The following is a 26,229-nucleotide window of genomic DNA, read 5'->3' on the forward strand; positions in this document are numbered from 1 at the left end:
TGTTCCATTAGAAATAAGGAGTGCTGTGTTTGTTTGGGATTTGAATGACCTGCCTAATTACATTTTAATTTGTTCCTTCTCCCTTAAACTTGAGGGATATTTGACACCCATAAGGTTTAGGAAAATAAAGCAAAACTGTAAATGGCACTGCTCTTATTGTCAATAGCAGCCATGAATAAACTTCTTGTACCAATCTGGAAAGCTCACTGCAAAACAGGATTTTGGGCTGATTTTATAAACAGATGTATTATTGAAAGCTGCAGTGGATGTGGAAGCAGCTATCTGTTTTATCAAGACCGGTGTCATGTCTCTTCCAGACCTGCATTAATGATTCCTTATTTTCCATGATGCTGGATCATTTGAAAAACAATGGCAAGGTAAAAGCCTAGGAGGCTCACTCTGCACACATTTTTGCAACAGGGATGGGGAAAAAAAAAGTGGAATTTTCCTTCAAAGAAAAAAGTCTTTACATGAACATTTAAAGAATAAAAAGTTTAAGAGAGGCCCATCTTAAGAGGAAAGTACCCACTGATTCACAGAGGAACAAAAGTTGAAGGGCACCAAACACACTGTAGTGTATTCTGAGCAAGTCTGAAGAAGTTATGAGCTAGAAAATTATAACTCAGCTAAAGAGGACCAGGAGTCCTGTCCAAACAGTGGTACAGAGTTGGGGGAGAGCATCTTGATAGACGAGTAAGTTTGGGCACAGAATAGCATGTAACCATTTACGCATTTCCTTGCACTGTGCAAGTCACTTTCTGAAAGAAAGGCAGGCTTGTCAAAGGACTACTTGTTCAACCATGTAAGACACACAATACTTGGGAGGTACCAGGCAGAACGGCCACCAGATGGAGATCTGGGAAAGGGTATGAGGCTGACCCCACTGGGAAGTTCTACACGTGGTGAAAGCTTAAGGTGTATCAGGTAAAGCAGACAGGTCACTTCAGAGGTGAGACCTCAGAACAAAATCTATGCCCAGGAAGTGTTAAAGAGACCAGTGACTGGAAATTACCTCTGTGCAGACATGATTTGAAGCAAATGCAATTCCAGTCCCCTGGATCCAAATCCTGAAAACTGGGGATTATTCACCGTCAGGTGGCGCAAACCAGCACTGTGACACCACAGTCAGTTATACTTCTGAAGACAACAGAATTACTTTATTTCATCATTTAACAGTTGGGTGTCATCTCCAGGTCTAGCAGATGTGCTCCAGAATATAACCAAGCTATTCACAGGCTTTAAAGCATTTAGCTGTTTGTAGAGGAAACATTAAAACCAGCTCCTTTTGGAACTGGTTCCAGAGTGAGATTTGTTTTTTGTCAAAAGCTTTGTAGATTCTGATGGCATCCCTTTGATCAGGAACACCAAGCTTCACATACTCAGGCATTGCATACCATGGCAGGGTGTCAGATGTATGAGATATCTTCCAAATGTATGCTGGTCCTGACATTGGGGTGGTGGGGAGAAAACAGCAAAACTGCTTGAAAACACCAAGGGCTCTCTTTCAGTATTAGTTCAGTAGACAACTGCTACTGTAGTGGAGTCAGTGGATCCAGCTCTAGCAACTTCAATTTCTACTTTCAACGCCACAGTGCCCCTCTATAGCTTGATCTAAAGAAGGCTGACAGGTGACTCAAACACATTCTAGCAGAGAATCAAAAGTCATTACTACATTGCAGAAGAAGCACTCAACCTAACAGAAATCCTGTTTCAATAACAGTTCCAAACATACTACATTAAAAAGCCCTACAGACACCTTATGACAGTGTTCCATTTCACAACTGAGAACCCCAAGGGGAAATTCTCACAAACAGATTTATCTTATTAACATACTTCAGTGAGGATGCAAGCAAGCTAACAGCACAATTTGGTAGAAATAATAAGGCTAGTTCCCAAGCTACTCAAATGCACTGGTTCCTAAAACCTGCTGGCTTAATTCATCTCATCTTGCATGCAGTTCATGCTTCCTGCTTTCTTATCTATCCTTTAGCTACTGCTCTAAAGTGAAAAATTGATCCTAATGTGACACTCATTTCAGTGTCACAGAGTAGAAACACACAAGAAAAACTAATACTGAACAGTACTAAGCTAGTTACCTCTGTTCCAGCCCTAGAATAGGTTTGTATACCTGAATGTCCACAGACTGACCCTCCAGCACCACAAACCAATCAACTGAATAATGTAAGCACCATTTCTGACAAATTTTGCACAATGAAAGAAAGCAAGGTTACTTCCAGTTGCACATTGCAGTCAACAGGTGACATAGTACTTTGTGGCTGGATTCAAGACAAGATGGTTATGAAGTTACAGTTATATTGTATTTGATTTGAGGGACAAGAGATTTGCAAGAAACATTGGTTTTGCCTTAAATAGCACTTCCCTTTATTTTCAGCTTTTGTTTTGACAAGAAGTGCCTCTAGTCTACCTTAAAATTCATCTAACACAAGAAAAAAGAAAGTGTAGCTACTATGTGTGAGTAGCACAACAGCTTTAAACCTTTAGGGATCGTTGCAGCATTATATATGGGTATTTCAGTGTGTAATTGCAACTGTGTTAAAATATTTAAACAATGAGAGCCATAAACAGGAAGGAATTGGTTTACAAAAACTGTCTTTCTTGCAGTGATGTTCTGCAAAAGTGTCAGTCCATTTTTAATAAGATGATTAGCTTAAGTATCCACAAATTGCAATATAAATCAAGCTAACTAGCAGAAGTTGCCAAAATACACTTCCATATCATACAGCCTGCCTTTGTTGCACTTATTCAAGGTCAGCAGAGTTGTAATGAGTTGGCTGGCAAAGGTTCTTAGCTGCTAACTTATCTGAATAGGAGTTTTGGCCTTTTTCCTTGAAAGTTTTCACTGAGAAAACCTCTTGCTTTTTTTGATCACAAATTAGGCATAGAAAATGCGAAGCAAATGCATATCAATTTAGTAACATATGCTAGAGCTGGTAGCGAAGAGAAGCATGCAACCTATATGCAAAGACAAAATGCTCCATCAACAGCAGAGTTGTAGGTGGCAGCCTGCAAAGGAAAGGATGAGAATTTCATCTGTGATCTAAAGTACAAGGAACCAAAGCAGAACATCAGATAAGAATTCTAAGTCAGAAGGGAAAAGCTAACTTCAAGTCTCTTATTCTCCAGAGGCACATCAGTCTGCATTAGAAAAAGATTATTTGGTTGCTTAACCACAGGTACTGATGCAGACAAGCTTACCTTATCCAGCAACACATTCTGCCACAAACGGAAGATACTGAGGTAGCTTCTGTCTCTTGCACTGAATGACGTGAAGAAAAACTGCAGAAAAAAACAAGGTAAAAAAATAAGCTCACATGTAGCTATTTTCAAGAGTCCCAAAATGCTTCCTTGTATCTTGAATATCCCAAGGTTATCAGAAACAGCATGCCTCCTTTCACATTCAACAAACCTGGGGTCATATTCCTCATGTTCCACACTTTGTATCACTTTCAGTGAGTGATAATATGTTCCCCAATGTCCACACAGTCTATAAAATAGACACTTGCTGTTCTGGCCATGTAACTACCCTTGGCATAAAGGAAGAGATCCTCCCTCCTCAACTAATTACACACTTAAATTTTTCCCCCACTTGCAAATAGGAGGTTGAACAATTCAGAAAAGCACATGCCTGTTTCCTACAGGCTGCAGCTATTTCCATTCTTCTGCCACATATGCCTTTTACTAACATTTTCACACAAGATGATGTGAAATTAAAATAATTAAAATAGGAGATCAAATTATATGCATCATTTGCAGTGTTAAAATCTTTCCCGTTGGAAAGCTGGGGACTTTTTAGCAAAGAGGTCTATCTTCCTTGTCTATGAAAGTTAATACTGGATAAATTGAGAGGGACCAGCCAAATATGAGGAATCACAGTTCCTTCACAAAGAACAGTTGCTCCAGGTTCACTGTGATAAGCTGTTCTCTGTTCTTTGCAAAGAACTATTATTTTCAAGGCATTTATAGAAGAACTAATCACAAAGTGTGTTGCACATAAGAAGACTCTGCATCATGCTTTTCAGTTTTTCAAATACACACTCAAAAACTTCATTTCCCAGCACATGTTCTGGGGTAAATTTCTCCGTGACTTGACATCCATGACATCATACTCCTTTTGTTTCCAGTAGTTTTCTTCCAGGAGCACTTGAAATTCAGTGATTTGATATTTTTCCAATATGAAGAATACACATTCTGAATTCATGCATTGAATTTTAGTTTTAAAATAGATTTCCTTGGAATAGGTGAGACAAACTTTTACTTTCTGGTTACTGTATCAACACCACTAAGGGATTCTGCAATCAAACTGGAGTTCAATTAGCAAACCAACATGCACAGGCACGAAACCAGAGTCTGCCTTCTAATCCCAATCACATTTAAACATTTGACAGGGAAGTTACTTATGCAAATATAGACTAGAACAAGTGCTGTGTTCTGGACTCTATCATTTAGCAAGAACATATTTAAACACAGATTTTCACCTTCTCTCCTTTTGTTGCTATTTGTATGGCATTTGGAATGAGACGAGCAGTCTTCTCCTTTGTCATGAAAGTGATATCCTTCAAAGCAATAGAAATCTAAGCAGAAACACATTTAATAAGACATATTAAAAAAAACTTATGACTAAAAAGTTAGACGTTACAGAACATGCAAGAGGAACTCAAACTAACCCCAAACCCTGGGATGAAATTCAGATGAGATCACAAAAGCAATTACTGTCTCCAATTGCTGCTTTAACAGCAAGCATTTCAAAGTAGAAGCTGAGGTGACTTAAGAGTCATCTCCTCTTCTTTCACATTAGGACTAGGGAAGTAAGTGGTTCTTTCTTCTTTTCTTCCACTCCTCCAGCCACACACCACAATCCCAACCAAATACAAATCACAGATCTGAAAGTCTATCCCAACCAGAATGCTACACATAAAGCAGGACATAGATGAGAGAGATCAGATAATAGACTGTGTTATCCCACAGAAGTTTACTATATAGTCCATCTTCAGAGTTTTATTTGCAGTCTAGTCACTGCAAGAAATTCTTCCTGCCTAGACATGTTTGACTTGTATATTAGTAGTTGAAATGTTTGTGTTTTGAAGAATATGGTCTATCTGGCCTGCAACAAGCCATTTCCTTCCAGCCTACCACCTCTTCTCTTGAGTATGAGGTTGTGCTGCCATTCAGCTTAGAGAAAGGAGAAACATACAGCTCTATCTTGCCTTTTCCTCAGTGAGAAGAAGGTTCTCCACTTACTCCATCTCTCCAACAACACAGCCTGCTAATGAGGTCCCAAACTTGGCTCTAACATTGTAGCTGATGAGCTCAGATTGCCTAAAGGTATTGCTGAATATACCACTCTGCTAGACAGGCAGAAACAGGTTACCTGGATGTATGCTGGTTTGGCTAAAAAACCCAGTCTTTGAACAGTTTATATATTCAAGCATATAATTTCAAAGGCTTTATTTTTTAATTAATTTCACATCTAAAATAAGATATATTCAATCACCAAATCCATCTGACAAAAGTAAGCTTGGTTTTCAGTTAAGTATTTCTATAGCCCCTTGCCATCTTGAATACACAAGCTATTTGTTGTTTGTCCTGTGTATTTCAGAGCACTTAAGTCTAAGAGACTAACTTAAGGCGTGAGCAGTCTCACAGCTCACAGAACATTTTGACATGTCCATCCCCTCTTAGCTAGGTTGTCTTCCCTTTCTCATTCACTGCTTCATGCAAGTTCTACAGCAAGTGCAACAACTGTTTGAATGAAAAATTTTAACTCACGAACCTAATCTGACAGAAATAAAGGGCCAACAGATCACAAATATCTACCTTTGCTCATACTGTTCAAAAGCCACAGACCACAATATGAGAACTTGCAGAAGTAATTTATCAATTCCCTTCTATTGTTCTCAGATGCTGATAGTTACGTGTGAGGCTAAGTCAATAAGATTCAATGCTGGAGAGCTCTTGAATAGGGCAACACCACATACCATGTCATGCCCCAGGTCTAACAGTAGAAGATTGTGTGTTACATGCCTTTATAGGACAACTGCATGGTAAAGAAAGGCAAATTGCCATCCAGAAAGGTTAAAAGCCATCTTTAGCATAATTCCTAAACTTCCCATGCTGAGTGACTGACTGAGCAGGCTTACTTCAGCATTCAGATGCCTCCATTGCTATTCTTATTTTACAGAGAACAGATCTGCATTTCCACTCAGGGATGCAGGCTCTTTCTTCACAGCCCAAAGTTACTAGTCTGAGATTGACAGGGTAAGATGTGAGAGACTCTAATCCTATATCCTGATAGGATAGGACAAAGAAAAGGTGGGATTCAAGTGAGCTTAGAGATCTTACTGTGGTCTCCCATCGGAAAATGTTGCTGTGGAAACAGAGCCAGTTTTCAGAGAGATACAAGCGTCCCTGCAGCAGGATATCCTTCTGGAGCGCACAGGCGTAATCTGTGTACAGAGAGCAAAAGCAAGTTACTCACCCACTGACTGCAGCACAGTTGACCCCAACCTGTTACCTAAAATGAGATGGGCTATTACAATACAATAAAAAGCCATTTCTTTCACTCTTAAGAAGACTATGAAGGCAGACTTGTACTGGCTTGCATCCAGACCATTGTTCTGGGAACAGCCCAAAGTCTGAGCTGATGGTACATCCGTGTGAGGACAGCACTCCATGTATCAACCCCTGTGCATTATCTTAGGTTTTCAGAGAAGAGGTGTCAGGCAAGACCAGCAGTACATGGGAGAAATATTCATTAGTCAAACTTCAAAGCACCTAAACAACAGAATACACAAACATTTTATAGTACAACAGATTATACTGTCAACTCCTACTTAACAGTAGCTCGTATATTGTAGTAAGATAATAGTTTACCACTAAACAGATCCTATCACTAGCTAAAACTATCTGCAGAGTGAGACACTAACAGGCAGCTTGAAGATATCCAGTTCTTCAGGCAGGGGATATTTCCAGAAGTTGACTGTTGTTTTTATGATACTGTCTCTGACTGAAACACCCATATTGAAAAACGGATTTCATCTACAATGCAATTACCCATCATCAGATACCTGCTAATTAAGAACAAGAGCAGAGGATTTGGTTGCACTGTTTAAAAATCTCCGAGAGCTTTCCCAATTTCAGAGCCTGAAGATCCAAACGAAAGAAATTTTCACAAGTACTGCTGCTAAATAATTAAGATAAACCTCTTTTGGAAGCTCCAACCTAAAGAAGGCTACCTAATATATAGAAAATACACAGAATGTATGTATTGATGCAATATATTAGTGATTTTACCCTTAGAGGTATCAAATAGCTTTGTATCTGGTATTGTCTGAGCCTGAATTTTGGTTTTGTGTACTATGAGAAGATAATACAGTTCTTGTTCAAATATCAAGAAGTTCAGAAATCCCCAACATCCTAACTTCAAGCTATGTCTGCATTTACAGAAGCTTTTATTATATTTTTTAAAATTCTCTAGCATTTCCCCCCTCAAATAATCAAGTGGAAATAAAGTTTCTTGTAACAAGAATGAGAAGTGTATACAAGCCCTAAGAGACATAACTACACACAGAACTACATAAATCTAAATAAATAAGTTGTAAATGCATGCTTAAAGAACAGTCAGATACCAAAATGCTGAGAGAAGGCGGCAACAGGAGTTCAAGGTTAAGGACTTGAGGAAAGCATTAGTAAGAAGTTTGCATCTGACTTCTGTGTTATTAAGAGAGGGATTCAGACCTATAAAGGTCATCACTGAGCAAGTGATGAGCAACCCCACTCTGACCCACCTACACAAAAGCAAATATCAAAACAAAAGGAAGAGATTAGCATTTCTCCTTCTAAGATTTCAGAACCAATAACTTAATATGTTGCTTGAAAACATTTTCAGGCAAATTATAGTGGCACTCCTTTAAGCTCCCATTTAGACAGTCAAAGTAATTCCTTTCATTTTAAGAAAATAGTTTTAAGAAAATAGAAAAAGATTCATATAATCTTTACATACTGTGCTCATTACAGTGGAATAGTTGCTTCTTTTTAACAGCTAATGTAAGAACAGAAGCATTAACAATTCTTTTAATGAACAGTGGCAAGCAATGGGTTCTTGGAGCACTGTAAAGCCTGTACCAAGTTTCTCTGCACCAAGCAAAGGAAGAGCTCCTTGCTTGGAGGATGCAAAAACTCCTTTAAAGCACTGCTTTTTGTGGGGTAAAAAAAAATTTTATAAAAGTAGTGGCTTTTCTTCTGATGGAACAGATTGAGATTAACCCATTACTACATCTTTCTCTAAATCCTAGGCAGTCTCTTCTCTGAAACTGCTCAGAGTTTACTCCATGGCTTTCATTATCAATCAAGTGTAAGGAGAAACATCAAAACAATGCTTTGAAGTAATATCCTTTCCTTCTGTTTTACTTCCCTACTGAAGTATTTTAAAAATGCAGAAGGCATTTCAGAGGATAACTGCCTCCTGAGGCTGGAAAAAGACACAGGGATTTAACTGCTTCAGAGCTATTGCTTGCATGCTGCAAGCATATGCTAACAGCCTCTCAATGTTCACTTCCTTAGAAGTTGCATAAAATGAGAGATGAACTTTAAACAGTCACAGTGCCTCTTTTGTATGAAAACATACAGTGTATTTGTTACACAAATATAACACAGGCAGGTGATAGAGAAGGGAATAAGGTGCATCACTGTATGCAGAGGAGGTAGGGCTACATGCTTGCTTTGGATTCTGCAGTGGAGTGAAACCGAGCTGGAGCTCAAAGGGAACATTTCAGTGTTGAGAAAAGTTATGCATCATAGTTTGATATTCTCTGACATCTGCTTCTTTCCTCTCCTATTCATCTGAAAAATAGTCTTTTAAATTACAGCCACCCACTGTGTCACTCAGTCCCAGGAGTCACATTAATCAAGGTGCCTCGGGCAAGGGTGCTAGTTCCAGAGAGCAAGGGGAAAGTTTTTGCTAAGGATGATTTACCCAGTTAACAGGGTCTCAAAAACAACATCCTTTTTTTTTTTCCACAAAGCAGGCAGTAGAGGAAAGGAGTATGGACCTGGCTTTTCCTTGAAAGTATCTGGTGCTAGCTCAGAGAGAGGAGAATAAGAAGTTATCAGGTGTAGCTAGAATTTGCCATACAAAACCCAAAATGCTTTGACATGACTGCAAGTTGAAGTCATCAGCCATAAGACAAGGACTTTTGCTGTAATTGCTTCTTACCTACTATGAGTCTCTCTGAGTCTGGCAGATGAGAAAACTGTCTCTTGAATTCCTCACTCCTATATTTGTAAGTGGAACTTGAGAGCTGCAACAAAGAACAGTAAAAGGTTATGCAAACAGATTTATTTTCAGCCATCAACTGTCTTCATACTGGATGTGTAATTTTATCTTGAAGAACAAATGAACCTCAGAAGAGCAATAAAGAATAGGTGGTATCTAAATGTGATCATCACTGTAACTTTATGCTTACTTATGTAAGAGTATTTATTTGGCATGAGCCAAACTATTCCCTGTATCAGGCCAGATGTCAGTCACAAAGCATTACACTGCTATGATGGCAACCTGCTCCACCCATAAGGAGATGAGAGCCCTTCTGGGACTAAATATTCGTAGCAAGGCCACAACACTGAGGTGACAGAGAAAATCAAGCTCTCACAGAGGCCAATAGCTAGACACAACCTAGAACATCAATGTCTATTTGTAGTACCACTTCAGGAATACTATGATGCACTGGATTTCTCACCAGGTGCTATAACCAGATCCGCAGGAATAAAGGTAGTAAGTTTCCTCCAGTAAGCAGCATCACCATCACTTCTTGATTTTCTGTGATGTTCTACAGTTCACCCCATATTTAAAGAGATCACTGTCTGTCTATGATTCTCTTAAGATTCAAACTGGGCAGTAAATTCACAGAAAGAGGACTATCTTGATGGACTTTAACTCCTTAATCTTATGAACAAATGTGCCTGCTCCCATTCAAATGAAGAGCTTCAGCACATTCTCCATAAAATATTCTGCTGTAAAAGCCCTGCTTTTCATTTTGCAGTTATAAGAGGATTGTATTTTTTTTCTTCACAGATATTGGACACTTATTTTAGAGGCGGTCTTAACTAAATGGTGTATAAGGCCATGACTCAGCTGGACTACAGCTATTACAGGAAGAAATCACTTTTAAGTGTTCCTTGAACCAGGTATAAATATACTACAAAAGCCTCTTTCACACTTTTTTTTTTAAACCTTCCTAAAGATTTTAAGCACATACATGCTGTTCTCTACTTGAGCAACTGTATTACTCCAAAACTTGACATTCACCATTAAACCCATCTACATAAGATTAGTTACTACTTACATTGAGGGGGGGAAAAGAAAGAAGAAAGGAGGCAAAGAACCATTTTTGACTGTATGACCTTGCAGCATGCTTACTAACAAAACACCTACTTTTGACACACTCCTGCAGCATGTTAGTCAGCCACTACCCTTTCACTAGGTTTGTGCTTGTCCAAAAAAATCTCAGGTCCATGACAGACTTATCTTCAGCTTGAGGGTCTTTTAATAAGCTAGAGCCAATAGTGCTCCCATCTCCTCAAGATTCCCACATTTTGCTCTTTTTTATTGAGGACATTCTGGCTTCTTACAGTTCAAAAGATCCTGGAACACCACCCTACACTCACATCCTACGATGGTCTGGCATCTACTTACACTTGAGAATTGAGCTCTTAGGTCACAAGAACACAAGTGCAACCTCAAAGTCAAGTGTTTAAGTGCATGTAACATGGGAGAGAACAAAGTTGCCCTGACACAGATCAGCTTTTAAAAAAAAATAAGTCAATGTTACCTTCTATTACCATGAATAAAAGAAAGTCTTTATGTTTGACCTCTGTTTGAGTAAGTATTCGCTGTCCACTGATATTCTGAGTACTGTAATGCAAAAAGCCAGCAAGGGATGGAGACAGAAAATACATCCAAATACATCCACCCCTCCCCTTCTGAGAAAAGTAAACACAAAAGGTTTGGGTGCAGTTAAAGGGCAACATGTTAGACATGTCTCCTCTAAGATGTAATGCTTCCAGTTATATTGCAGTTATTTCGGAGATTATAAAAATAACATTCTTGGAGAGCATGTAATCTATTGAAATAGGTGGGCTATAGTTTCTTGGCTTGCAACATCCAGCCCTGAAATGCACACTTTTAATTGATCATCCAAAACAGGAATCCAGTGTCTGCACCGCTTTGAAGAAACCAAGTTCTTTGCAACTACTCTGGAAAGAGATGTGGGGGAAAAATGAAAAATTAACTCACATCTATAAAGTTTCCACCTGCAATTCCAGAGTCCTTGTGGTTTACACACAGTCCTACCTCAGCTGACTGAAGTCTGGACTTGTGTAGCCAATGCCAGCATACAGGGGATAAAAGAATTGGTATGCCATGAGAGGAAACTGAAAGCTCAAAATTTGTGAAAACATGATTTAGAAAGCAATGCTTTTAAAGAGAAGTGTAGTTTCTCAGAGAAACATGCTGTGTACAAGAAATGGGAGCTACACTGAAGTTCAGCATTTCTGTGGTTATACGACAAAAGGAATCAAAGAAAATCGGAGCATCACAGACACATTTATATTAGTGCCTGAATCAGCCAGTCCAACAGCTCTGAGAGTCAAGACTCAAGACACTGAGTTTTACTTAGAAATGCAATTTTTCTAGAGCATAAAACCTGCTATAGCTTGTCTGAGAAATGCTTCCTGGCATTTAGAAATGTTGTCATGAGTGACACACTATAAGAAATCCTTATTAATTGCAGATTTCTACTGAGCTCTTAGGACACTTATGCAGAGTCTGCTCTGAATCCTCATCTAATCAGCAGAAAAAATGTGAACACATTGAAACTTTTGAACCTTATCTTTTCCCTGCCTTTCATGGAAACTAGCTCACTTAAATCTGTACTTTTTACCTACTTCATATGTGGCTTGATGATAACAGAGAGATCCCTCAACAGACCTGGGAAACAAGAAGGGCAATTTTAACACTACTGGTAATTTCAACTTCCTTAAAGTGAAGGAAATAAGACATTTCTATGAATTCAGCATCTCTCCTAATCACTACTACAATGTCCAACATGTGGCAGCATTTGAAGCAGGTTGCCACCTCTGGGTTACAAAATCTAGCACCAAATACTAAAAGAGGAAAGGCATAAATCAGGTTGTAGTATGGCACAAGATGAAAACAGCAACTTGTTTTTAATACATACACGTTTCTAAGTTTAATTATAAGTCATCAGGCAAACACTTTGCCTGAGGATAATCTTAGGCATTTATGCTTATGCTATATTTAATCACTAAGGAAATTATTAAGTGCAGCCGACAACTTATTAGAATTTTTCATCTGAAGCCACAAAATATACCAGAAACCTGTAAAATAGCATGAACAGAAAACCATTTTCAGTGACAACCAGAAAGTTTTACAGAAGACAGTTATGTAAGAACAAGATATTGGAGACACATAACCAAGTGATTCTCATACCTTTTTTAGAAATGGACCAGTTCAACTATATAAAGTCACGTTCCAGAAAAAAAATGTAAACCTAAATAGGACTACGCTGAGTTATTTATAGGATAGAGGCCTGTTAAAAAAAACCAGCTTCCCTTCACATTCACATCTTCAAATTGTAGCCACTGCAAACAATTTGAGCCATTTAGCAAACTGCAGAGGAAAATTAAGCAACACCTTCTCCCAGGAATACTGCAAAAATCCTAATCATTGGGAAAGTATTTGATTGCAGATATCACTAAGCATGCAAATAAGCAATCAACTTCAGCAGAATGGTGTGCACATTTTTTATCACTAATGGCTGCAATAATTTTGCATTTGTTTCGTTAGTGTTTTCCCTTTGTTTTGAGACACCACAAAACACAGGTTACCTGACAATTTCCAGTCGGTAGTTGTGACATGCAGCCATGAATACAACAGCTGAGATCACATGTAAGTTGACTTCACCAGCGGGGTAACAACTCTGATGTCGCCTGTCCTAGGTTACAATATAAGATGTATTCTATTATCATCTTCACAAGCTGTTAAAACAGGTGGGACAGTGTTATCTCCTACCGTGACTCATCCCTGATAACTCCCTCCGGAGACCATCTCTGTTAATGGGCCATCAAGGACCCACCCCCTGACTCATAAAACTACGTCAGCCCATTGTGAGATGCCCTGCCCAGGGGGGAGGAGCCAAGCAGTCCCACCTGGATACAATCCAGGGTTTGGAACAGCACAAGCAGCCCTACTGGATTCCTAGAGGACAAGAGCTACCACTGGACCTTCAGGCAAAGACCAGACCCTTCTGTATGATCACCGCTTCAAGAGGACCTCTTCAGCTGGACTGCTACCACCACCCTGACTAACAGGGTGTCAGGCTGTATCCTGACTGTCAGTGTTCTTGTACTATTGCATTTATTTAATTTTCCTATTAAATTCTAATTCTGATTTACAATCTCGCACTGGTTTGTTTTCAAACCAGTACACACCTCATTTCAAGAGATGTCTCCCACTGAGCTTCAGTCTTGGTATCAGTTACCACCATGGGCTAGGGGTCCCAGAATCAAACAGGCCTATAAAGCAAGCTGCCCGAACTACTGTTTCTTTTATGCTCAGAAGCCTCACTTAACCACCAGAATATGGCCCATGGAACACACAGGTTTGCTCCTCTGTCTAACAGCATGTAAATCCAGGCCACTAACTCTAAATCTCACTTAAAGATCACTTGACTATTCCCCAAAGACCTGTATTTTCCTATGAAATTTCTAGACAGGGTCAAAAACAAATTTGGAGGTATTAGTAAGGTTAGGATAAAAGTACATTTTAACCTTACGTTAGCATATTAAAACAAACATTAAGTACTCTGGCAAAAGCTGTTGCATTTCTACTGAATAACAATTTCTTCCCTATTCAAATTCATAAAAAACCCTTCTTAGCATCAGGAGAAAGAAAAAGAAAACAGCCTCCAGAAGAACAACACTCAGAGAGAAGTTTGGATTTTATACAACAACACTCCTCTATACTGCAAATATTCTTCAAACTTATCTGATATGGTGGGGAAAAACATCAACCCCAAACCTACAAAAAAAACCCACTAAACAAAATATACCAAGATCCCACTTTCACTCAGATTAAAGCCCCGCTAGGGTAGATGAGAACCAAGTTAACAGCCCTGAACAAAAGCCTCATTAAATAGTGTAAGGCAGACACACTTAAATCTTCACATACCTCAAAACAGATTTGGGCAGACTCCCTTATTAACAAAGGAACAATTCCCATGGCACACTGAGATGGTGGTCTCTCACCTGTAAAAGGTGCCAAGTCTGACAACCTTTCCATCACAGAAATGTTGATCCCATTGCAACCATTTCTTCAGTCCACAAAAGTTCATTAATGATCCAATCTAATCTATGTAACACACAAGCCACAGCTCTCCTGCTTTAAAATTAGATCTGCAATGACCAAATTTCCCTTTGGCAAAGAACAAAATATGTATTCTACCTTTTTAAATTAAAAGTCACTCTGGATAGAAAAATCCATCCTAGCTATGGATTCTTCTACTAGTCCAGTTGGTTAACTTTATCTTCACTTCATGAATTATTTTTGGATTGTAAGAAAGTTACTCCATATCTCCTTCTGAGGTAGGGATTAAGCTTCTCAAGTCTACTAGCAAAAAGATTTTTTTTTTTTCCAGAATTATTCTTAAGGCTTTTCTGAATCCTCTCTTATTTTCAGTGTTCTTCTTGCTAGATATAGCATTGCAGGAGTTACCACAAACAGAGAAATCTGAATCACAGATTGCTTTTAGGCACAGAACCACAGTGAAAGCTCACATCCACATGACTACCAGTCTGCCTTATCTTTTTGCTGTTACAGGGCACAGTATCCCATTTCTGCTAACAGCAAGAACTAGGCTGTATGTTGGAAGTGTCAGACTTGTTCTGTTTACCTTGTCACATGTAAAAAGTCCAGATCCACTCTGTTACAGTGATCTATTTCCACTAACCACTTCTTGACAAAATCGCAGGAAAAAAATTGTTTAGGAACAATTTTCAGTCATTGAGTACACAAAAGCTTTACTAGCAGTGACTTCTGTTCTGTTCTCTCTTTAAGGGCAAAAACATTTAACTTACACAGGGAAAAAAAAATTCACAGGACCTGAAGAGCAGCATGACATTACTTAGGGTGACTTACTGTGCTGTGTACAGAATACTGAGCACTTTGGTCCACTTTTGTTGGTTTAGGTGTTTTTTTTCTTTTTTTGGGGGGTGTTGCATGTGTTTGGGAGGTTTTGTTGGGTTTTTTTAAAATAAGGAGATATTTTATCACATCTGCTTATTCACACAGTTGTATTTAATTCACAGGTCATGAGAGGCATGTCAACCAACTAAAAAAAAAAGAAACCAAGCAACTGTTGCCAGGCTTTGCTCAGCCATTATATTCCTTAGGAGACTGCTTTCCAAAAGCTCCCATGCTCTCAAGGAAATGTGAAACAAGCTCACAATCACAGTGGGAGGGGGAAATGTTTAGGGAGCTACAACTATTTTCCTTACATTCATTATAGGCTTTTTTCCCTTCAGCCTTACCTGTGGAGAGGGGAGTCTCATAAGCACAGGGCCACTGGTAGGCACAGGGCTGTGCACTAAGGTCATTATGTCCCCACTCCTGTGGCCCAGCCCCCCTCTTCTTTGTAGAGGCTGAAGGAGAAAGAAACTCTGAAGTATACATACTGTATTTCCATCAGAAGAAAGACATACTCTCACCAAAGTTCTACTGGATGCCACTGAAGGAGAATGCTGTTGATTTTCTCCTCAGTCACTAAGAGATGTTAAAGAAAGGGATATTAAAATATAGGTCATTGGCAAATACTTCAGCTACTGTATCTTCTAGGGATCAGTTTGGTTGGGGAGAGAAGGTTGGGGTGGACAGGGGAGTGAGGGGTGGTGGCTGTGGCTTTTTAAGCCCATGAGATCCCATAAACAAGGCTAAAGACAGAGTACCTAGTTCTCCCAAAATGAGTGTTACTATTAACTAGTTCTCACATACGCACAGGCAGGCATACTAAAAGTGTTAGATTATGATTTACCACCAACGCCTGGAGCTTCCAAAAATCCACGTAGAAAGAAACTCCTCACAACTATTTTATTATGGAGAGCTGCTTAGATGCCCACTTAAAAAACATTTGACACCCAGTGTCACAAAAGTGACGGAATGAGGTGCTTCTGAAAGGGAGACTGCTTCTGTTTATTTTAAAGACTGGATATAGTACATCCAAGCACTGTGTCCCACAAGAGTAGCCCAGCTCTCACCAAGTAAGACGGACATCAGTTTTAACAAGCCATCCTTGGCCTGACACGTGGTGCAAGTCTGTTTTCCTGAAAAGCAGTTCTGGTCAACTAGTGACCAGGGAGACCTGATCACAAGCATTTCCCCACATGTAACATGAACTGAGCTGAACTGGAATACTGCTCACAGAAGGCCTGGGTCATTCCCACACCTCACAGTGTCCTTCCAAAAGCAGGAAGGAAGGTCTCATCCTTGAGCTTCACCTGTGTAAGTACAGATATCAAAACATGGTGGAGCATGGCTTGAAAAACAGCCTAGAAAATCCACAACCAAAATTGTTACAATTATCATTTTGACAGACAAGAAAATTTAACATCATATGAAATACTATGCTGCTAACATCAGGTTATATAATTATAACAAAGGTAACATTTTTGTGAAGAATTTTAAAATCTGGCATCCTTCCCAAGAAGGAGATTCAAAGACTTAGAGCTGAAAATATAAAGGTATTTCTTCAGAGAACTTTAAGTTGCATAACCAGTTAGAGATTACATTTTTAATGCTCTTTAAAAAAAAAAAAAAGGCAATCCAAGGAGAAAAAAAACAAAAACAAAAATAAAACAAAACAAACAAAAAAACACCCCACAACAAAAAAAACCCAAAACCCCAAAAAAACCCCACCAAACCAAAAAACAGTAGAACAGACCTGGAAGAATTTTGTAACACAGTATTTCGGTTTAGAACATGTAAGGAACTCTCCCAAGTTTCTCCTTCAAGGTCACACTAGAATTAGCTCATTTTCACAAGCCATTACATTTCACTGAAATAGGGTTCAAATGAAGCTACTCCAACAAGGTGCTTGGGGAATAAGCTTCTTATCAATTATAAGAAAGCCTCTTGCCATTAGCAGTACTATATATTTTTTTCCTGAAAAACAAGAGTTTGGACTGAGAAGACCCCCTGCTTATTCTGAGGCAATGGTTTCGTAGTATTCAGTACTTTTTTTTCTGCAAGTAAATGTTTTAGAGCATTTTAACAGTGAAGCCAATGTACTTTCAGAACAACTCTGATTTGGAAATAAAAATCTCAAGCTTGACACATACAGTGCAGAGCAAAGCATATGCTCCATTCCAGAATAAAACTGACTGAGGAATGAAGCTAATGTAAAGTCAGAAGACACACACCCCCCTACACATACCTCCTCCTCCTCTAACTGCCTGCAGCCTGTTCCAAACCATACAAATCCCTGGCCAAAGCCGCTACAGCTCCCCCCTTCTCACCCACTTGCTCAGAGCTGCTGGACACCCTCCAGCAGTGCTAGCTAGCATTCTGCCAGCCTCTGCTTGTATGCCAGCTTGGAAAACAGGCTGAAACACCCCAGCCTTGCGGAACAGGCACACAAATGCTGGAGCAGCTGGGCAAAGAAATTTCCACAGGGGGTAACATTTAAGAGCTGCCCAGCTCCGATCTAGAACCGCCATCCTCGGAACTGATTTTGGGAAGCAGACTGCAGTAGCATAAATCATTTCAAGTTCACAGAGGTTCCAAAGGGAATAGCAGAGGGAAGTACTATCACCAGGCAAACACCAGCTGGGAAAGAAGCACTTAATGCCCAGCACCCCTCCTCTGTGCATCACTGAAGGCTACAATCCACAAACCAGCCTTAAGAGTACATCTGTACCTGGCAACTCAGCATGGAGAAGAATCTACTCTCACACAAGACTCAGCCACTGTCCCCTGTTCTAAGTCAAGCCCTTGCTAAGACAACTTCTCAGTCTGAGCTCCAGCACAGGGGAGGAGAACATCAGGGCATGCTTCATGCACACCCAAATTCCCCAAAATGTGAACATTACCAGCCACCCCTTCACCAGCTGCCCAGAGCTCAGCTCTTCAGAGGCACTTTAAGGCAAGGGATCCAGGGCTCTGCATGTCCAACAGACCTCTGCCTGCTCTGAGAGGGGAACAGCAGGCATGCACCTACTCTGCTTTCTTTATGCTGGCTGCTACATTTCCACAGCTAACTACATGGAGTCAGCAGCAAAGAGAGATCCCTCTCCCAGCACAGCCCTACTGAGAAAGCTGACAGAAGAAACAGAAAAATGTGTTTCAAGGCATTTTAATCACTCAGATTTACATCTGCAAGTCTGAAAGAAGATAATTGAACACAAAGAGGCTGTATTTACAGTCATTTTCCAGCCTGGGCTGCTGGCTAGGATAAGTAGCTGTCTCTGTGCACCTAGTTGGGTGGTGGCTTTGGATGGCCCACAGTTCTGCTGTCAAGATCAGCTACATATGTAAATAGCAGGAACTGGTTTCACGAGAAAAACGAGGTAACTCTTCTGCCTTCCCAAAGCAAAGACAGGATACATCACGGGGAATCGCCATGTGCTGAAAGAGCAGCAAAATATTGGGAAGCATAGCCATACATAAAAATACTCACTGGCAATTTATTTCCATCAGAAAGCCAGTAAGAAGATTCAAAGTGATCTCAGAAAGGCCGTACCAGAGCCTGGGTACCAGTGTGACTCAGGTCTCCAAAATAGCATTAGCATAGACTGTTTTAAGTGCATTTCCTGTTTATAAGATAACACCATCTGCAGCTGATTGAACACCTGATTGTGGACATCTGCAATTAGCAATAAGGCAGATTATTTCAGTTTCAAATTAATTATTTATATAACTGCCACCAAGCACCTCTGAGTTTGGATGGCAGTTACACAAAAAGTGCGAGAGATTTGGACACTTCCATTGACAAACTAATTCTAATTCATTGACAAACTAATTCTAATTCTTCCTCAGTTCTGAATTAGAAATTAGGGTGCTTTTAGCTTCCAAGAGCCAAGATGTCCCAATCTCAGATTTACTCAGCATCCTCATCAACACCTCCTAGCTGGCAATAACATCTTTGAACCTGGTAGTAAAACTATGCCTGTAATGCCCCTGACCAAAGACAATGTCTCAGGCAGCCTCCCCAGGACACTAGCACAAGCCAAATTCACAAGGCTCTTAACAGCCCTGCTCATTTTAGGGAAAAGTTGTGGATCTGTACCTACTTTCTTGACTTCAAAAATGCAGCATTCAAGCATTCTTTTTGTTCTATTTCAGTAATTTTGTCTACCCCATGAAGACTTAGAAAAAGGAAAAAGGTAAATCAAAATAGGACAACAAAGTCCTGTGATACATCAACTTCTAAAACAAACTTAATACAAATAAACCAAGGGTTTGGATGAACTCTGCAGTTACTGTTTTAACTCTGTACTTGAAGTGAGTTTGTCACTCTCCAGCAGGAAGTTACCCTTTAGCTCAAGTCAATTTGTCTGCTCCCCAGCCTAATTTTGAGTCCTGTAACTATGTTGTCCAGGTTTCAACAGCCACAAGTGTACTAAGTATTATGATGCAATGGCAATTAGAAGCTCAATCAAGATTATTTCCTTTTGGATAACGAAATACATTCCATTCTGAACAGCAGTTTCATCTGACTCACAGCTGTTTGTATAGCACGTGTGTGAAACAAGCAGCCAATGTTATTGGTTAAGAACATCTGTTTTTTCACCTGATATTTCACTGCAGGCTACCCAAGTAAAACAAAAAAAAATTCAAAATGCCTGTCTTTAGACTTATTTGATCCATTTAACAAACAGGGAAAATCCAGATGCTTTCAGGGTGAGGAAAAACACCTTATACAATACAGAAACTACAAGACATAACTTCTCGACTCATCTTCCTTACCTGCAACCAAGTCCCACCAAGATTATTTGATGCCAAAGTAGCCAAATACCGAAGCAAAAGAATGGCACATCTCAGCTGGACATGTCCCTCCTTACTCTGCCAGTAAAATCTGTCTCTCTGTATCTGCATCTCTGATCTGTATTTAAGTTTAGTAACAGTGCCCAAATACAGATCAGAAAACAACATCATGAAGGAAACAATCACCATGGTAGTAATTCCCCTTGGTGCCATTTACTTTTCAGCAACTCATAAAAGGATACATAAATACTTTCGATCAGGACTACAGTGAAGACCTGAAGGAGCATATTAAACCACAACACTACCTAGTTAGTAATGCAGGAGTGACTGTGGCCAGTTACATAAACTGCTTTGCTATAAATTGCTCTGGTCATCTCATTAAGCCTGCCAGTAGCCCTACTGCACTTGAAATTCCATGGAAAGTGGTACTGACCAAGCAATTGCCCCAAAACTTCTTCTCTTGACTGCTGCTAATAACTTAATATACCACAAAACAATCATATCCTGCACAGTTTCATCTTCCTGTCTTCTTTCCCTCTTCTTATATACAAGTGCCTCATCCATAGCAGACCTGAGACAGTGCTACACCACTACCTGTTTGCAGAAATACAAGCTGTAAACAAACCACAAAGCAAAAAAAACCCAAAAAATATTTTAAAAACCTTATTCCCATCTCCTGGAGTTGACTTTTAAAGTGCTCATTCTGCAACTTAGGGACCTCCCTTTCATTAAAAAGATATCACTGTTCCAACCCCATGAAGATTTCCTGAACCATGTTTCATTTCTAATGGTTTTGCTCCCAGTGACTTGAAAAAAAAAATTAAATCACACAAATCTGAAGTATTTTCTTTCTGACCTATTAAACTTGATTTTCAGGTTCTAGACTAATTTACATGTGTGTACTAATAATTTATATTATATAGAACTATGTACTGCTGCAGCTGGCAAAAGCTTACTTCAATAGGGCACCCCCATTGGTCTTTGTTCAGAACTGGTTGAAACTTGATGTCAGCCAGATCTACCCCAGTGCTCAGTTTGGAGCTGCACCAACAGCAATAAAGACATTCCCAGCATGAAAAGAAGGGAGAAAAACCCCTTTAGCCTAACCACCCATGATCAAGGGTTGGTTAGAACTGCAGTTTGTCTTTTCCTACCACCTTAAAACACTGTTCCTGTATAATCAGTGCTACCACAGGGCTGAAAAAAGGCACCTGTTTCTGGATTCCAGGTAGGTAAACAAACAACACACCAGTGCTACAACTATAGCAAAAGCTATTTGTACTAAAGTTAGGACTTTAAAAAAAACAAAATAAACATAAAAACCAACCAACAAAACACCAAAATGCAGCATTAATGTGCTTAAAGGCTTTTATTCTCTTTGTAGACCTACCCAATTAATTCAATCAATTCTCATCCTCTTTAGCAGACTGCTTCACACCACCAAATAAAAAGGAGGCTAAAAATCCTCCTCCAATGTCAAGAGAATTGCTGTATCTCCTGCACATCCCAAACATTTGGAGGCACAGATAAGAAGCAACATACCAAACATAGAACATAAGAGAGAGCTAATGTCACAAGGCCTTAAATATCAACCCCCAAAACAATTACCACTTCAACCAGCCCAGCAAGCCATTCCAAGAGTGGTGTGAATCCTCAGAGAAAGCTGGAAGGAGGATTCAAACAACTATAGATACAAGAAATATTTCATTTAACCCTACCAGTCTTGGGCCTTGAAGTACCCCAATTTACTGCGCTTCAGTAAGCTCTCTTCCAAATTGTGACACTTATCTGCATCCCTCCTGTGCAGGTTTGAGTCACACATGCTTACTGTAGTCTTGCCATACATATTGTCACATACTCCCAGATTAGTTCTTTCCTGTAGAAACCAAATCCATGTGTGTAAAAATTCAAAATACTTTCTCGATCTTGTGCAACCTCATTCGCTCTTCTATTATGAAAAGTAAAAGGCTTATTTTCACTTTTCATTGTATCAGTTATTTGTTTCTATTGTCAGACTCCTCCACACTGACCAACTCTTTAAACTAGCATTACACTCCAATCAATTGCCTTTTTTTAAACCCTCTTTTATTATCTTCTTTCCAACACCTCCTTGACACCTCACATTTCCAAATGCTTAACAAAGCCTCCCAAATACAAGCAATTTTCTGAGATGCTCATTTGATTTCCAGTCGTTCCACCTACCTTTTCATTCCAAGGGAAGGACTTACTTTTTTGAGTTTTTTTCCACAGGCATTCTTCTTATTGCAGACATACATGAACTTTCTTTGACTGTTCATTAATGTAAACTAGAGTCCCCAGACACAAGGGGCTCACTTTTGATGCAAGGATGCTTTTCATTAGCTTTCTCATTCACCTTTACCTTCTTCACTATGGTAGAATACTTAAGGCTTTTAGGTTTCTTCTTCCAAGGATATTAAACTGAACCATATTTCAGTATGAAGGGCATAAAAAAGGATAAAAAGATGAATTCAGAATCCTGAGATAGGGCTTCTAGATATAACTTAATTTCCAATCATCTTTGCCTTTCATAATCTATTTGCAATTGCCAAAACTAGGACTATTTAATCAAATGGAGATACAAGCTTTACTCTTTCCAGCACAGAGAGAAAGCCCCAAGATTAAGTTTGTAAGCAATCTTTTTTCTTCCTCCAGTGAGGTTGTAGAAGTCCAGCTTTGTCCACCGGCAGGTGGAGGGGGCAGGGGGGGACCAAACCAAAAAACATCCTATGACACACTATCAACCTTACAAACAGCAGTTAGTAACACTATCATTTTAAGAACTGCTTACAGTAATAGAGAAAACTAATTATTTCTTCAAAATTTTCAATAAAGATATCCAAAGGCTTGGGTTTTAAGAGATAAGAAAAATTTCACATAGGATAGTGATAGGCTACTCTTCTTCTCTCCCTGATATTTCTCTGCTACCCTTCCTTCTCCCCACTCACCATAGCCAGGAGAGAGATTGTATCCCAGAGGCTGCCAGCCCTAGCCTGCTGCTAATTATATGTGCTCACAGCACCTACTGAGCATTCATGATACCTGGCCTGACTTCCAGAGGCATGGCACAACTGCCTACTCCCACTCAATCCATGAAAAATTGAAGTCAAACCAGTCAGGCTCTAACATCCACATTTGGTTTCTATCATCAGCAAAACAAGAGTACATCATCCTCAGAAGAAATGAACCCTTGGAGCAAACCTAAGCTGTTGGAAACATGCAGCCTCTCCAAGCGAATAACCCAGGCAACAAAGCTGATCCCTGGCTACTACCACAGGCTAGTCCTGCTGTTGTAGCAATCCCTCCATTCTACTGACTTAAGAGTGGGAATGAGCATAAAAGTCCCCACCTGCCACAGGAAACTCAGATCATCTTCATCAAATGTCAGTGACACATGCTTCACACACTGCAACAGGCTGCCTTCCATGCTATCACCTACACATTTACTATGACTCAGACTTTTGGGAGTTTTAATGATTTGTTTTTAATACTCAGCAGCTGATCATCAACCATGCAAGTTATTGAAACATCTTCTGTCAAGAAGAGATGCCAATGACATAACATTTTAAATAGAAGATCTTAATTTTTTCCTTTAATTTGTGACTTTCTCGTTCCTGCTACTTTACACTTCAGTTGCCTTGAGGCTGAGAAAATAATGGCTTCCTATAACCAGGCTGGTAGAGGTTTTTAAAACTAATCAGTGACAGGCTGTAAGGCTACAACATTTCAAGCCACAGCGTTATCTTACAAGAGGGAAGTATTATACAATGACTTTGTTTTAACTGCAAGGTCATATTTGCAGAACCAGATAAACACCAACATCAAACAAATACTAAGGTCTTGAAGTATAAGTTAGACAGAAGATAATAATTTAATCATACTGGAAAACACCTCACACAGCACCTGCCACTGCACTGAAGAATCCCACTCCCACGAAGTTACAGGCACGCATTACTACAGGAAGCAGAGTGGCACTGGGAGGATACACAATATCCTGCAATGTGCAGGCTCAAAGCTCTGTTCAAAGAAACTTCAAGCCTTCAGCACGTCTCAAACCGAAGAGTGCAAAGCCAAAAGCACAGCTACATTCTCCACATAGAATACTTTAATAACTTTATTTTCAATTGCCAAGCCTATCAAGGAAACACTGAGCTGTTAACTGCAGGTCCTGACAACCTGACACCGAGACCTGACAGGTTTATTCCTCACACAAAATACCAGCTGCCTTAGTGGTTGTACACAAACCATCAAGCATTAGTTTGCACAATCTAATTTGCCACCTCACAAGAGCATAGCTGGCAGTTACAATGTCTGCACAGCACACTTCCTATCCACTCGAGTGCAGAGACACAGCTGGGCACAGGCAGGACAGCCCCGCACCATCCTTGTCTCTGTAGGGATAGTGAAGGAAATACTGAACACCACAAGTACTCACTCTAGTAACATAAGTCTACAACCTGCTGGGATTTTATTAGGCCTGTCCCATTTCCATCAGTTTCAGACTACTACTGCTCAGTTTAAGAGTACACATGCATTTGGAGGGTGTTTATCATATGGCCTGAGATGCAAAACCAGATGTCCTGACCATTAGGACATCTACTTGTGAACAGGAGGGATGAAAACATACAAGCTAGGTTTATTAATAAGGAGTTGGGAAATCTGATCCACCCCCACTTCTGCTCACAGCTCTGCCACGGATTCCTTATGGCCTTTGCTAGTTACTTAATCTTTCACCTGCTAAGCATAGTGAACACTCTGACAACCTCATCAGGAGAAGGACACAGTAGCCCAGATGATGTTCCTATGAGTTTAAGCATACAGATGTACTGAGGACACCTGATACAGAACCTGAGTCAGATTCCCCTCCTCACAGCTCTGGCACTCGAAGTCTCTCACAAGATCAGCTGTCACCCTGCCTGTGGCTCCATGCACGCGTGGTCTCCTTCCTATCAAACAAAAGGGATTCACCAATCCATTCACTGAACTAGCAACAAAACGTATATTCCAAGTCCACATACATATATTCACCTTCTCTCAAGGCAGTAAAAAAAAATCTACCAAAAGAAAAGTACTGAAATCAGCATTTATTATTACATACTCTGCTTTCAGTCAGGCATTTTCCTGGAAAGGAACAAAATTAAACTCCTCCTTTTCTGCCTTTCTTATTAACAAATCCCATTTTTAGAGAAAATACAGGAAGTTTATCTACTCTTGTTGAAAACAAATGTGTTTACTTGACAAAAACAGACACTAGGAATCCAATTCAGAACCAGCAACGAGAATCAAAATTCAGCCCTTATGCTTAAAAAGCATCAGAGCTCCAAAAATGTCTTTCTATAGACATAAGAGACACTAGATGGGTCAATGAACCATGCCAGAGACTGGGAGACAGGACTAGACACAGAAGGCAGAAGTTCTGTCACTAACTTGATCCGTGACATCAGATAAACAACTTCACCTCCTCTCAGTCTCACTTTACGCTTTAGTAAGCCGGTAATGATAAAATTACCTGCCTCACTACATGGGTGGAGAGCACTTTACTAATTCATGACCACAAAGCAACTTGAGAACTGTGGATATAAAGCTTGTACATATACACACATTTGTAAATTAAAATAGACGTGTATTATATTTACAAATTGAAACCAAGTTAGAAAAGAGATGAAACACATTACCCAAAAGCTCCAGTCAGCACTCCAGCTATACTGAGCAGGACCCTGCATTTTCTCTGTGCATGAACTAAGAGTCTCCTCTGAATTAGCAAGTAGCTGGTTAATAAGACCATGATCCACTTCATGAACTTCCTGTGAACAAAGAAATAAGGTATGTAATTCAGCAACGGTGGAGAAAGGTGAAATAAGATGGTTAGTCCACTTAACAGCTGCATATTAAATGAAACCTGACATGGTAGCTTCACCAAGGTGAGTGGTATGGAAACACTTACCACTGACAGCTTTCTCACTGGAGGTTTTTTTTCCCCCTAGACTATACTATATTTAAATTTCTTTTACATTTTTTATCAAAGTATTTTATTTCCACTGCAGCCCCCAAATTGTACACTGAAGCTGCAGATACTTAGAACTGAAATAACATCAACACAAGACATCAGTGCCTAGCCTGCAGCACGTCTCAGGAATCTG

General features: G+C 39.7%; 1 protein-coding gene across 1 annotated transcript in view; it reads right to left on the bottom strand.

Annotated features, from left to right (window-relative positions):
* Positions 1-26,229, bottom strand: part of GRAMD1C (GRAM domain containing 1C) — a 52,745-nt gene that overhangs the window by 25,071 nt on the left and 1,445 nt on the right. The window contains 5 exon segments of the mRNA XM_082277673.1: positions 3,217-3,297; positions 4,497-4,592; positions 6,361-6,464; positions 9,233-9,317; positions 25,765-25,893. Of these exon segments, the coding sequence (XP_082133799.1) occupies positions 3,217-3,297; positions 4,497-4,592; positions 6,361-6,464; positions 9,233-9,317; positions 25,765-25,893 (495 nt within the window).

Source organism: Coloeus monedula, assembly GCF_965178545.1.
Source record: "Coloeus monedula genome assembly, chromosome: 3".
NCBI classification, from domain to species: domain Eukaryota; kingdom Metazoa; phylum Chordata; class Aves; order Passeriformes; family Corvidae; genus Coloeus; species Coloeus monedula.